This window comes from Dermacentor variabilis, chromosome 3, assembly GCF_050947875.1.
Source record: "Dermacentor variabilis isolate Ectoservices chromosome 3, ASM5094787v1, whole genome shotgun sequence".
NCBI lineage: Eukaryota > Metazoa > Arthropoda > Arachnida > Ixodida > Ixodidae > Dermacentor > Dermacentor variabilis.
This window is the reverse complement of record NC_134570.1, coordinates 236993564-237008037: the sequence shown is the minus strand read 5'-3', so window position 1 is coordinate 237008037 and position 14474 is coordinate 236993564. Positions and strand designations below refer to the sequence as shown.

General features: G+C 50.2%; 1 protein-coding gene across 1 annotated transcript; it reads left to right on the top strand.

Moving 5' to 3' along the window:
* The first annotated feature begins 13608 nt into the window (after positions 1 to 13608).
* Positions 13609 to 14064, top strand: LOC142575056 (uncharacterized). The gene has a single exon (XM_075684020.1). It carries the CDS (start codon positions 13609 to 13611, stop codon positions 14062 to 14064), a length of 456 nt encoding a protein of 151 aa, XP_075540135.1.
* The last annotated feature ends 410 nt before the right edge of the window (positions 14065 to 14474 follow it).

Sequence of the window (14474 nt, the reverse complement as noted above, 5' to 3'; positions counted from 1 at the left end):
AGGCTACGCACCTTAGCATCGCAGGACCGGTCCAAGATACGCTATGACGGGCGTCACCGCCACGTTTACTTCGATCCTGGTGACCTTGTATGGCTCTGGACGCCGTTGCGGAAGGGTGGCTTGTTCCAGAAGTTTCTCGCCCACTACGTCGGCCCTTACGTTATTCTGGAGCGCCTCAGCGAAGTAAACTACCGCATTGCGCGTTTCACGAGCAGCGGACGACGCTCGGCCAAGGCTGAAGTAACACACGTCGCGCGTCTGAGGCGTTACAACCCACGAGATGACTGACTCGCCCGGGGGGTTTCGTCTGCCAGCGGGGAAATGTCACAAGCTGTCATGAACCACGCTTGCCGCGCAGACAACCAGATAAAAGAAAGAGGAGAACGACGTTAGCCAAGCTGCCGCGAGACCGCTCTGCAACAACCGCGCCTGTCAACCAGATTCATCTGGTTCTGCATTAAATGCCTCGTGTGTAACAATATTGCGGGGAACCGCACTAGCATGCCTGTCTGTAACTTTGGATTGGCAAAGGAAATTCTACCGCAAGGTATTTGCCTTGCCGCCGTTGATTGTCTCGGCGTCCATTACGTGGCAGCGTTATCGACCGATGGTTCTCGCGAGCTTAGCATGCCCCTCGCGCCAGCCTCGGGTGCCGGTCCCTACATAAAGAAAATGGTTGCGACGGACCTGTTCTCTGCGCAGGCTGAAGAGCTTTGCCAAGTATTATCGGCCTACCGAGATATTTTCGACATCGACGATCGCCTTTAGGCCAGACGTTCGCTGTCAAGCATCGGATTCTGACTGGTGACGCTACGCCTATTCACCGACGACTGTATAGAGTTTCTGCGTCGGAACGCCGAGTAATTCAAAACGAAGTCAACGAAATGCTAGATAAAAACATCATTCAGCCTTCTTCGAGTCCCTGGGCGTCACCTGTTGTGTTGGTTAAGAAGAAGGACGGCACGTAGCGCTTCTGTGTAGACTACCGCCATCTGAACATTACTAAGAAGTACGTCTACCCGCTCCCACGTATAGACGACGCCCTTTACTGCCTGCACGGTTCCAGCTATTTTTCGTCTATTGATCTTCGTTTGCGATACTGGCAGATTGCTGTTGATCATATGGACAGAGGAAAAACCGCGTTCATCACACCTGATGGCCAATGCCAATTTAAAGTAATGCCGTTTGGATTATGCAACGCCACTGCCACCTTTGAGCGTATGATGGACTCCTTGCTCCAAGGTTTCAAATGATCCGCATGCCTCTGCTACCTCAACAAGGTCATCGTCTTCTCGACAAGGTTCGACATTCACCTTGAACGTCTCACTATACTTGATGTATTTCGAAAGGCGAAGCTGCAACTTAACTCGTTCAAATGTCGTTTTGGCCACCGGCAAATTACTTTTCTGGGCCATCTTGCTGACGCTTCCGGAATACAGCCTGATCCCGACAAAACTCGCGCTGTCAGAGAGTTTCCGGTTCCGAAGACAGCCGCAGACGTTCGAAGTTTTGTAGGGCTATGCTCGTACTTTCGTCGTTTTGTTCCAGATTTTGCGACAATTGCTAGACCCCTAACTAATCTTTTGAAGAAAGCCGTACAATTCTCGTCGGGCACTGGAGAAGCCGCCGTCTTCTTGCGTCTCGTCGCTCTTCTAATCTCACCATCCATTCTCGCCCACTTCGACCCTGATTCCCCTACAGAATTGCGCACAGATGCCAGCGGTCGTGGCGTAGGTGCCTTCTTAGCCCAGCGTCAGCGTGGCCAGGATCGCGTTATGACTCATGCGAGCCGCCTCTTAGCACCATCGAAGTGCAACTATTCCATTATGGAACAAGAATGCCTTGCTGTTGCCTGGGCGGTTGCGAAGTTCCATCCTTACCTTTACGGTCGCCCTTTTTTCGTAGTCACTGACCATCATGCTCTCTGCTGGCTCTCATCGCTAAAAGATCGTACAGGCCGGCTTGCTCCATGGGCTTTGAGGTTACAAGAATTTTCATATTCCGTGGTGTACAAGTCTGGCCGCCTGCACCAAGACGCTGACAGTGGGTCGCGTTACCCTGTTGACGACTCTGACTCCTCCAATACTGCCAGTGCTTCTTGCGTATTCTATGTATCCCAGCTGCTTCATTTCGCCGACGAGCAACGCCGTGACGCCTACATCAGAACGCTCATCGACCGTTTTGAACACTCTCCGGCCGATGCTGCTCTACGCCTCTTCGTCCTCCGCGACGGTACTCTGTACCATCGTAACCTTCATCCGGACGGCTCTGAGTTCCTACTTGTAACACCTAAACACCTCCGCTCCACCGTTCTAGAAAAGCTCCTCAACGCATTAACGGCAGGGCATCTTGGCGTATCTCGAACCTATGACCGTGTACGTCGCCGTTTTTTCTGTCCTGGCCTTGCCCGTTCCGTACGACGTTACGTCGGCGCTTGTGAACTTTGCCAACGACGCAAGAAGCCTTCCCAGCTCCCCGCTGGTTACCTGCAGCCGCTCGACATCACTGCTGAGCCCTTTCATCGTGTCGGCTTAGACCTTTTCGGCCCATTTCCGGAATCTACATCAGGAAACAAGTGGGTTGCAGTCGCGGCGGACTACGCGACCCGCCACGCCGTAACCCGTGCTCTTCCGACAAGCTGCGCAACTGATGTTGCGGACTTCCTCCTACCTGATATCATTTTGATGCATGGTGTTCCGCGTCAATTGCTAACAGACCGTGGACGTACGTTTTTGGCCAATGTCATCGACAACATCATGCGTGCCTGCTCAATACGGCATAAATTTACCACCTCCTACTACCCCCACACGAACGGCCTCACTGAGCGCTTGAACCGCACCCTTACAGACATGCTATCCAAATACGTTTCCGACGACCACCGTGACTGTGACCGGGCTCTACCTTACATTACCTTTGCATACAACGCTTCCCGTATCGAAACTGCTGGCTTTTCCCCGTTTTACCTCTTGTATGGCCGCGAACCAAGGCTACCACTGAACACTGTGCTTCCGTCCGCCACAGCTTATGCCACATCACATCACATAATCGGAACTAGCGATTACGCCCGTGATGCAATCGCCCATGCTGACCCCGCTCGCCAACTTGCGCGAGTTCGTCTACAAGCGTCGCAAGACAAGCAGAGCCATCGCTACAGCCTCCGTCACCGTGATGTCGATATGGTGCCCGTCGCCTCGTGTTGCTTTGGTCACCTTCGCGTAAAGTTGGCCTTTGTGAAAAACTGCTTTCTTGTTACACAGGCCCATATCGCGTGCTCCGCAAAGTGACCGATGTGACCTATGAAATCGTTCTAGCCACGCCCACTGCGTCCTCCACTGTGACAACCAGTGACATTGTCCACGTCGCTTGACTGAAGCCCTAGAACTACGTGCCTTGGATATTTAACAGCACCGTGATGGTGCTTTTGCCGTCGGGGGGGTAGTATTACGATATCATCGAGCGATGCTCAAGAGACGAGCCGCCGCGAGAACGACGATCAAGTTGGTTGCTGCGCTTGGTGTGAGCGGGTGTCAGCCTGGCTGCCTGGCTCCAGTGTAAATAGCCTGTAAATAGCCTCTGCTGTCTGTGTCTTTCCACACGCAACAATATAATGATAAAGATTATTCCTAGCAGAACATTAAAGAATAGTGTCTTTATGCTGAACATATGCAGTAACCCATCCGAAAAACGGCAGCGTTTTCTCTCCCTGCTCAAAAAGACGGCCGAGCTCGCCGGCCTGAGATCGCTAATAGTGGGTGGGGATTTCAACGCTCCGTGCCATACCTGGGGATACGGCCACACCACAACCAAGGGCAAACAGTTATGGCAGGACTCGCAAGACTTGGAATACGCGCTCACCACGGATTCCAGTGCCCCAATGCGAATGGGCAATTTGGTTGCAAGAGATACCACACCGAACTTAACAATGAGCACAAACATTCAGGGGACTACCTAAACACCCTAGAAGACCTGGGTAGCGACCGCATGATCGAGATCACGATCCCCCGAGCAGGAACTACCACCCCGGTCAAAAGCTTCAAATGGACAGACCGGGACAAGTTCTGCAAGCACCGTGACATGAGGCTAGACGACGAGCCGATCGGTGACATTGACACATGGATCACGGACCTGACCAGGGATATCGGTGAGGCCATGCAACCCATCCCTCCCGAAATCCTGACGGAGAAGATGGACAGTCGCCTCGCCCACCTATAGGAAGCCAAGAAATCCATACAAACTCGATGACAAGGCCAGTGGCTCAATCGAAAGCTGAGGAAAAAGATAGCCGAACTAAACAAACACATCGAATAACACTGCAAAACCTTGAGCAAGCAACAATGGGACGAAATCTGCAACGCCGCGGATGGCCAACTCCACAACGGAGGCACGTGGCGACTGCTGAGGCACCCTCTGGGCGAAACCCAAAGCCAATCCAAGCAAAGAGCCGACATGCAGAGACTTCTGCACAAAGAGAAAGTGGCGGCGAGCGAGAAGCAAATCGTCATGAAACTCTGCGACAAGTACCTCCCGCAACTACCGATGGTCGAGCACGGCCGGTACACTAGCAGTCCTAGACCCAAGTTAGATGAAGACTTTAGTGAGGCGGAAATCAGAAAGACACTCCAAGGACTCAACGGCAAGTCAGCCCCAGGACCGGACAGGGTTAACAACAAAACGCTTAAAAACCTGCACGACAAATCTGTCACCAAACTCACGGGCTATATGGCTGGAGAGAAGGCCGCATCCCGGAGCAGTGGAAGAGGTCCAAGGATATGATCATACGCAAGCACGGAAAGCGGGTGAGTTTGGAGAACCTACGCCCCATCTCTCTCACGTCATGCGTGGGTGAGGTCTTGGAACACGCCTTCCTGAACCGTATAAACAGCCATTTAGAAGAGGCGGAAGCCTACCCCCACACAATGATAGGCTTCCGATCCCGCCTGTCCACGCAGGACGTGATGTTACAACTAAGAACCAGATCCTTGACGACAAGACAAGAAACACCAGAGCCATCCTACTACTAGACCTGGAGAAAGCATTCGACAACGTCGCTGACGAGTCGATCCTTAAACAAGTGTCTAATCTGAACCTGGGGGAAAGGGCCTACAACAACATGAGGCACTTTCTGAACGATAGCAAAGCCACTCTGACAGTTGGCGACCTCGAGTCCGAAGAACGAACCCAGGGAAAGGCAAGTACCCCCAAGGGCTCAGGTATTTCTCCGTTCCTTTTCAACTTAGTCATGCTGGGTCTCCCCAGCAAACTATGAGAAATCGAAGGAACCCACCACGCTATATACGTGGACGATATAACGATTTGGGCGGACCGCGGCAGTGACGGCCAAATTGAGGCCGCACTACAAACGGCCATTCACAAAGACGAAGAGTACCTCCAAGGAACAGGCCTCAAATGCTACCCGAGCAAGTCCGAACTACTCCTTTACCGGCCCACGCGCAGAGGCATGCCGCCAAAGAGCTACACGGGACCCCGAGAGTACGAGGAAATCGGCCTGTACACCCAAGACTGAAACGCAATCCCCAAAGTAAACAAGATCAAAATCCTCGGAATGATCATTCAGGCCAACGGAGCTACCGGCGAAACCGTGAGGGAGATCAAAGGCAAAGTCACCAGTGCCACGAGACTCAAACAGCCTCGTGGCACTGCCAATAGACACGCGGGCATGAAGGAAGAAAACGTCATTCGACTGATCCACTCATTCGTTGTCAGCCACATCGCCTATGTAGCCGCCTCCCACAACTGGTACGTCTCGGAAGAGAACAAGATCAATACGCTCATAAGTAAAACGTACAAGATAGCCCTTGGCCTCCCGGAATCGACGGGCACCGAGCTCCTGACTCAGCTGGGCATATACAACACCCTGGAAGAAATAGTCGAAGCACAGCGCATCTCGCAGCTCGAACACCTGTCGACCACCACGACGGGAAGGTAGATTATGAACATGCTCGGCATAACGTACCACAACCAGCACGGCCAGAAAATGCTGATTCCCAACAAAATCAGAGACACCATTAATGGGGCAAACATCCCAAGAAACGTACACTCCGATTACAACCGAGGTAGAAGAAAGGCAAGAGCCGAGGCTCTTCTCTGTTCATTCGGCAGCGAGAGAAATGCGCACTTTGTCGACGCAGCTGAACATCCGAACGGCGAAAAATACACCGCCGTAGTCATAGACACAGAGTCAAAAATCAGAACTACATGCAGGGTGTACACGAAACAGTCGGAAATAGCGGAGGAAGTAACGATAGCGCTGACCCTTAAAGAACAGGAATGCGAAGTCGCACTCAGCGACTCGCAAACGGCAGTAAAGAATTACTCCAAAGGTAGAATTTCCGAGGAAGCCCTGTCCATTCTGGCCAAAGCGGGCAGATCCAAAACCGCGAGCTCGAGGATCATATCATATGTGGTTCCCCGCGCACGTCACCACGGAAGGCGATGCACTCCCGAACCTAAATGATACGGCGCACTAGACGTCACCAAACATAACCCCCCGAGCCGAACAGGGCAACGCCTCTCGCACGATAGCAAACACTCCTGGCGCAAAAAAGGACAGGCTCACCAGATACAACGACACAACCAGTGCATATCTGAACGCCAGAAGGATATACCCACCGCCGAGTCCTAAAATGAACAGGAGGCAGGCCGTCGCCTGGAGACATCTCCAGCCGAACACCTTCTCTAATCCATTCCGTCTGAAACGTATCTTCGCAGATAAGGATCAGAACTACACGCGCAAATTGTGCCAGGAAGGACCAGCAACACTCAAATACATGCTGTGGGAGCGCAATGTAGTTATGGGAAGGATGGCAGTTGCTCCGGAGACCCTGTCGTCGAGGTTGGCCGCCGCATTGCACAGCTCAGGCCTCCGCATCCAGACGGGGGCAGTCCAGCAAGCCCGTGAGGCGGCGTTGAGGCAGGGCCTTGACGTTCTCCCCTGGGAGACCTGAGCCCGGGTCGCGTTAAACATTGTCGGACATACGAGAAAGTTGTATCCATCCATCCATCCATCCATCCATCAAAGCAGCGTTCGCCTTGGTTCACAACCTCACTAAAACGGCTACGCAACAGAAAAAAGCGAACTTTTCATGGGGCAAAAGAAAAGAATGCTGGTACTGCCTGGACGCGTTATCATGCTTTTGAGGCTGAGTACAACACCGCTGCATCTAGTGCAAAACAATATTACGTGGATGGTACATTGTCTTCTATCCTTCACACAAACCCACGGAAGTTGTGTAGCCTAATAAAAGGCAGCCAGACTCAATCTTTACACCTCACGCTAAGTGACGACGTACCCGTTTCTCCTGACCGATGCTGCGACATTTTAACTGAAGTGTTTGCTCCCCATTTTCCCAGCCCTACACCAATCGCTGTTCAGTACACGTCTAGCATGAGGTTTTTACCGATGGATCCAATTCTTGTGGATTCTGCCGGTGTTAGTTAATACAGAAATTAAAACTTTACTCGTCGTGTGGGCCTGATTCTTTGAATTCCAAAATAATCAAGTGCACTGAAGTGTTTTCTTATGTTGTTTTGTCTAAACTTTTCACACAGTCATTGCAGTGCTCCGTTCTTCCAGACAACTGGAAAGTGGCAAGGTGGTTCCAGTCCACAAATCAGGTAACACGCACTCTCCTAATAATTACCGGGCCATCTGATTAACAAGCATAGCATATATTCTAACTTAGCAGAGTTCCTAGAGTCTAACTCGTTTTCTAACACTGCTCATCATGGCTTTCGAAAACATTTCTTTTGCGGAACACAACTTTTAACTTTTACTAATGAACTCTTTGTAAATTCTGATCTTGGAATTGATACTGCATGTACACTTTTGGACTTTGATATCTTTGATAGCTCACATGACTTATTACTCCTAAAAATAGCTGAACTTAACATAAATGAAGAAGTGTTCGACTGGATTAAGAGTTTCCTTTCTTATAGAACCCAGTATGTACTTGTAAATTATTTCTCTTCAAGCCTTACGTCTGTAACTTCAGGCGTTCCCCAAGGTTCAGTTCTCGGACCACTCCTATTCCAACTCTATATAAACACCTTCCTAACTGCCTCAGTTTCTCATCTATTAAAATCTTTGCTGATGACTGAGTTCTCTATCATTAAGTTACTGACTTGTCTGACATCAGTAAACTTCAACACGATCTTAATCATGTGTCACAGTGGTGCTCTAAATGGTGAATGGCAATAAATACCGAGAAATGTAAAGTGATGCATGTGACTTGTCGTTCTAACACTATCCCTGCGCGCAACTATACTTTTAATGGTTATCCCTTGTCATTTGTCACATGCTACAAGTACCTCGGAGTTCCAATCACTAACAATCTATCCTGGCGCGTCCACATAGACTACGTTTCTAACAACGCTAACCCCATGCTTAGTTATCTGCGTCGGAATTTTCCCTCTGTGCCATCTTCTCTTACGCTCTCTCTTTATAGAACACTTGTTAGACTGAAACTGGAATACGTCTCTGCTATTTCGGTCCCCTGTCAGCTCACCCTTATTACCACACTTGAATGTATTCTGAATAGAGCCGCTCGTTTCATTCTTTTCAATTATTCACGTCAAGTGTTAGATACGGGACCGTTTCCTGAGCCTACTTCGAGTTCCCCAGACCTCATCGAATCGCACCACAGCTAATTAAGGAGCGCAGAGACATGGATACCGCATTCCTGAGGCACGACACGTGAAAGCAAGTTGGCGGACCCCACTTCGTGTGCAGCCGGTGCAGCTATTCACTGTTTGGCTCTTCCCGAAAGTAAAGCGAGAGCCTGGCACTGTGGCGGGTAAAGTGGGTCCCGAAGCAAGACGGCTGTAATGCGCCGTGACAACCTGGCGGCATCGCCCCCTTCCCTCTGTGGTGACGGCGCATTGCAAGTCAGCAAGGCAAGACCGCAGGGAGAAGAAAGCGCTCGGACAAAGACACGAGCAGCGACTCTCTTCGCCGGATGTGACTCCATCGCACGGGCGCCTACCATTGGCCGAAAATGACACCCGAGCGGGCTCGCCGATTGGCCGAAAATGGCGTCACCTGAGCGGGCTCTCCCATTGGCCGAACGCGACGTGTCTTCAAGACACAGAAGGGCTTCAAAGACGCAGACCGGGAGCAGCAGAGCATTCCTAGAGCATTCACTGAATCGTCTCTCTCGAACTTCTTGCGGCGGGCCGCAGCGTCCGAGTTGCTGCCGGCCCGTAATGACTCTACGACTGTTAATTGACTCTCACTGTAAATAATGTAAATAAACCTCCCAAGTTTTTCATCCCAAAGTCCTCCTCAACTCCTACACAAGCCAGCGTCACGTCGATGAAAATCAGTTAAACCTTCCAGACCTTTTAATACGTCGTAAGTGTTCCCGTCTTTGCCTCTTCCCTAAAGTTTACCATTATAACCCTTTTTGAAAGAAGCTATCTTTTCTCCACCCACCTACACTTCATCAAGGTTGGATCACAAGTATAAAGTTGAAGTTCTTGTCTCCCGTAGTAATGTTTAGCGATTCTTTCATCCCTAAGACAAGCTCCAATTGGAACCGACTTCCTGCCAACATCGCTTTTTCCCAGACTCTGGCAAATTCATATCTGATGTTTATAGTGCTTCTTTCTTAAACTAAATGCATATGTATTTTTTTCTGTCTCATTCCCCTCTTTAACGCTATCTGGCCTTGCGAGTATTTGAAATAAATAAACAAATAAGTAAATAAATAAGTACGCTTTTGTGGCCGTCTCTTCGAGCCGGAGGTTTACAACCCCAACGAGTTTTAGCACGTCCGGTATTTCGGTAAATGCAGGTGGACTTCGCGTTTTGCCGCATGGGCGGAAGCGCAAGCGTGAGCGGCCTGCAGGGTGCAGCCACCTGCAGGAGTGCCAACCATCACAGCAGAGCTCAAAAACAAACATAGCACTTATATAGCGGTAACCAAGGCACAGTAATTTGCTATTGGTGTCAATTTTCGGCGGCTGCGTAATCGTGAACACTCTGTCGCTTTTATTGTATCATTTTTTTATACTTGGTTGCTGTTGGTGCCAATATTCGGCAGCTGCGTAATCGTGAACACCAATTGTATAATTTCTTTTTTACACTTAGTCACAGGAACACTTGGTCACTGCAACATTAACTCTCTGTTTGACAGGTCGAGTTCTGTTCCACCAGGTTGCTACACCGTGCAGACGGCTCACGTTTACGCCTCGGCCCGTTCGTCAAAACGGCTCGCCTGTGCTTACCGCAATACCGAACCCGCCCAGCACTGCGACAGAACGGTCGCAACGCACGCTGCTTGGATTAGCGTCGCTGGGGAACGGCCGCTAGCAAAGAGGTTCGAGAGGCTTCGTGCACTGGCTCCAAGACAACCGCAAGTAGACGCCATGACGTCACATCATGACGCAGAGCTTAGGGCCCGTACATGGTCGATCCGCCCGTCCGTTCCGCCCTCGTCCGGCCGCGTGCGGATGGCTCTCTACTGGTGAGCGAGGAGCGGACGCAACTTTCCCCTCCGCACGCCTGCTCGTCTCTCATTGGCTGGTCCGAGGCGGATGGTTCGGCTGTCGTCACAGTAAACATGGCGCGTGCTCGAAGCGAAGCGAAGCGGGGACGTAAAGCCTAAGCTACAGCCGCGTCAGAAACAGTCTATTTTTTCTCCTTTTTGTGATTTTTACTAGAGTTATCTGGCACCCACGGAGATAGTCATCGAAAGCAGCAAGCCGGTGTACCCTTCCAGACCTCATCAGTGCGTGCGATCGCCAACAGAAACAGACGGAGTGCAGGAAGTGTGTGTTGTGTTTACGAGAGCGTCGGAAGAAATACTTGAAGCCGTCGACTTCGTGATTTCTTGTGCCATGCTTCGCGTGTGCGTCGCAGACGAGAACTCCATCACATACACGTGCAATCTGAGCAGCACACACGTTCAAGGCGTGGCGAAATAAGTAGCGTCCGATTGGCGCACCCAGCGTACACGTTTGGTTTCTGCTCTGTGTATGCGGATCGTTGCCGCGGAGTGGTGAACGCCAGCCCTTTGCAACTTTCAGAAGTAATGATACGATCAGTAGCAATAAGTTTTTATCGCCTCGTTATCGCTGCCATTCTGCGTGTGCTATACTGCGTGTGAGCCGTTTTGGCGGCTGCGATGCGCCGTGGTGACCGCGACGTTCGAGCTGTGCTCTTGCTCTTATGAAGTGCGTTTGCAAGCTACAAATCGTGATATATATGTGCGATGTGTTGCAGCGTTACTGGGTGTAGAGGTGGTCGCACTACGCGATGTCCGTGTGCTCAGAAGTGAGCTGAGCATAAGTGTTGCCGATTGCGTCCTCTTATGTAGTAGCCCGATAGAGAAGCCCTATCACGCCGGCCTTTTCTGCTTCGTACATCTATCATTTGTTTCAAAAGTTGTTACTGCACGGTTAAAGATGCTTCTATCGGTGGGGGGAAATTAGGGAACAACGTTATAATTGCATACGTCAAGACGTTCAGCGCTGTCGTGAAATGTGGACGCGCCTGAGAGCACTAATGTCATGAATGCAATTAAAAAATCCCAAGACAGTGTTAAGAGAACGGTTAAAAAAGAAAACATATGAGAAGGTAGGCACAGCAGCTTGTGAACCCGCTCCTATAATACATCTACCCGCGTCTGTTTGTAAATGTATGTTTTCTTGCGTTTGTCAATTTTTTTTCTATTTCCCAAATTTCTTTATATTGGAGTTTTTCTTAGTTCTCGCGTTTGTGTGTGAATACGTGCCTGCTTCCATGCGTGTTTGCGCTTACCATTATTTCTGTCCTTTTATATTATATTAGCATTTGCTTTTGCTAGTTTTCTTTCAGCAAAGTCAATACACATTTTCATTAACCAATCTCATTCAAAGCACTAACTCATGTACACGGCAGGGCTGGCCTCTTCCATCTCATTAAAACCTTTCTCACTGGTCTACCTCGTCTTCTCAATCTGCCTACTCGCTGTGTTTTCTGTCCTTGCTTCTTGTGTTGTTGCTGCAATGTGATTAACCAACTTGCTCAAAACAGATTTTGATCGCCTATGAAAACAGAAAGGTTTAGAGATAGATTTTTTTAAAAGCGTCATGGGGGGTTGCACAGGAACTTAGCCTCATACCTCTGTTCATGTTTATGCATCAGTTCATGAGAGTGGCCTGTTGGGCTAGTTGGTACATGGTTATGCTAGGTTAGGTTCAGCCACCAGTCCAGCCACCTTCCTGTCACTTTGTCTATGTCTGCCTCTCAATTTTTTCCTACTCTAAAGTTTGCTGGCATTCTCCTAGCATATTATGCATCAGTGCATGTGGCAGCTCGCCAGAAGTGCGTATGAAAGGGTGCCATATTGTGAAACTACACCTTGCTATGCTGTTGCATTTTTCATGCAATCAGTCTTAGTAAACGGATGGTTTCGCTGCCCATCACATATGATGGCAAAAAATTTCAACACGAATAACATTGTGCAGTGGGGTGTCATTTCCTGTCTGATGCTTTCGTCGTTGCACAGACATTTTTCAGTAAATGGAGCCCAGCAAAGCAGTGCACTGATAGCTTTTGCAACTTTCACCATTTATTACTTCACAAATGTCATTTTCTGAACCTGGCCGTCGATCGCCATGCCGATGGCTTCTGAATTAAATAATTGCCTCAATAAAATGCATTCAACTTCACTCAGGATTTTTTAGTACAAACAATGCTAGCAAAGCTATTCAGGGTGAATAATTGTGCTGACATTGGTGTTGCTTGCCGTCAGATAAACAAATACAACAATGGCTGCGACATGACTGTGATCTGACGTGCAGACTGCTAATGGTGCCTTTCAATCGTGCCCTTGACTACTGCTATTAATAGTTACCCGACTGAGTATTTTGGGCCTAACTAAGCTAATGATGTTTGATAATTGTTCTCCTATTCGCATTACTTGCCTCGGCCAGGTAACCAAAATAAACAATGCCACCACATGAATGTGTGTTTGCATGCAAGCTGCCAACAGTGGCTGTCATTTTCACATTGAGTGCTGCCGTTTCACCAACAGTGGCGACGACTTGACTGCGCTTTGACGTGCAGACTGCTAATGGTGCCTTTCAAGGGTGCCCTCGACTACTGCTATGAATACCTACCCGAATGTGGGTTTTTGGGAATAACTAAGCTAATGATGTGTGATAATTGTTCTCTTATTCGCATTACTTGCCTGGGCAAGGTAACCAAAATAAACGATGCCACCACATTAATGTGTGTTTGCATGCAAGCTGCCAACAGTGGCTGTCATTTACGCGTTGATTGCTGCCGTTTTACCAACAGTGGCGATGAATTGTGTTGTGTACCGATTCTGGCCGCTGAGTGCAGCGGATGACGTATCTTCGTCAGTTAACCCATGTGTTGAAGAGCGCCCTCTCCCGGCCTCAAGCATGTATATATTGTAGCGGTTATCAAGTTCGCGCTGTTCTGTGTTTGTTTGTGACGGCAATAAAAGGTTATTGCCGATATGCCTTGTCGCGGTGGGGCCTCGCGATACGACCCACGCAGCAACTTAACACTGGCGAAGAAGATGGGATCGAATGAGACTGCCGCAATGGGAAGCTAGCTCCTGTCCGTACTCGTTCATAATGACAAACACCACAACGGAGGGGCTCGAGCCTTTCGACATCACCCACCCTGAAGAGTGGGAGGACTATGCAGAACGTTTCCAGTTCTTCCTCGAGGCGCAGGACGTTACGGACACGGGCAAGAAGAGATCGACATTCCTCAGCCGCTGCGGTTCCGCCACTTTTCAATTAGCCTGGGCGTTCGTGGCACCGGCCCAGCTGAAGGATACACCGTTCGAAACAATACTCGCCGTTCTGCGCGACCACCTAGCGCCGAAATCACCGGAGCTTGCCAGACGATATGAATTCCATCGCCGCGACCAGGCACCAAGTGAGTCTGCCGCCGCCTACCTCGCTGCTCTTCGAACGACGGCACAGCACTGCAAATTCAACGACCTCGACACCATGCTACGGGACCGATTCATGTTCGGACTGCAGAACGACACGGTGAAGCGGCGACTACTGGCGAAAAAATAGGTGTGTCTCACCAGTGCTGTCGAGGAAGCAGTCGCCGCTGAGGCCATTGCCCGGGAAGCCAGCCTAGCCTCGTTTCAAACCACCAACGCACCGCGTTTCGAGCCCGTGCATCAAGGGACGACGACTGGCGATGATGGCGAGCAAGGCACCGCCGAAGATGTTCTTCGGTTACGTGCGAGCCTCGCTCAGCGACGGGACACCGAGAGATTAGTGGGCGGCCCCTGCGCCAGCTGTGGAGGCCCGCACGAACGCCGCCTGTGTCGGTTCCGTGGTGCGCAGTGCAGGGAATGTGGAAAAACCGGTTACATTGCTAAGGTCTGCCGGTCCTGGAGGCAGCTTAGCCCACGTCGAAATGCCAAAGATCAAGCCCGGATGCAACAATTCAAGACCACTCCTCGCACGAACATTTC

Excerpts from the sequence above, each read along its gene's own strand:
- LOC142575056 (XM_075684020.1), top strand. The coding sequence starts at position 13,609 with ATGACAAACACCACAACGGAGGGGCTCGAGCCTTTCGACATCACCCAC.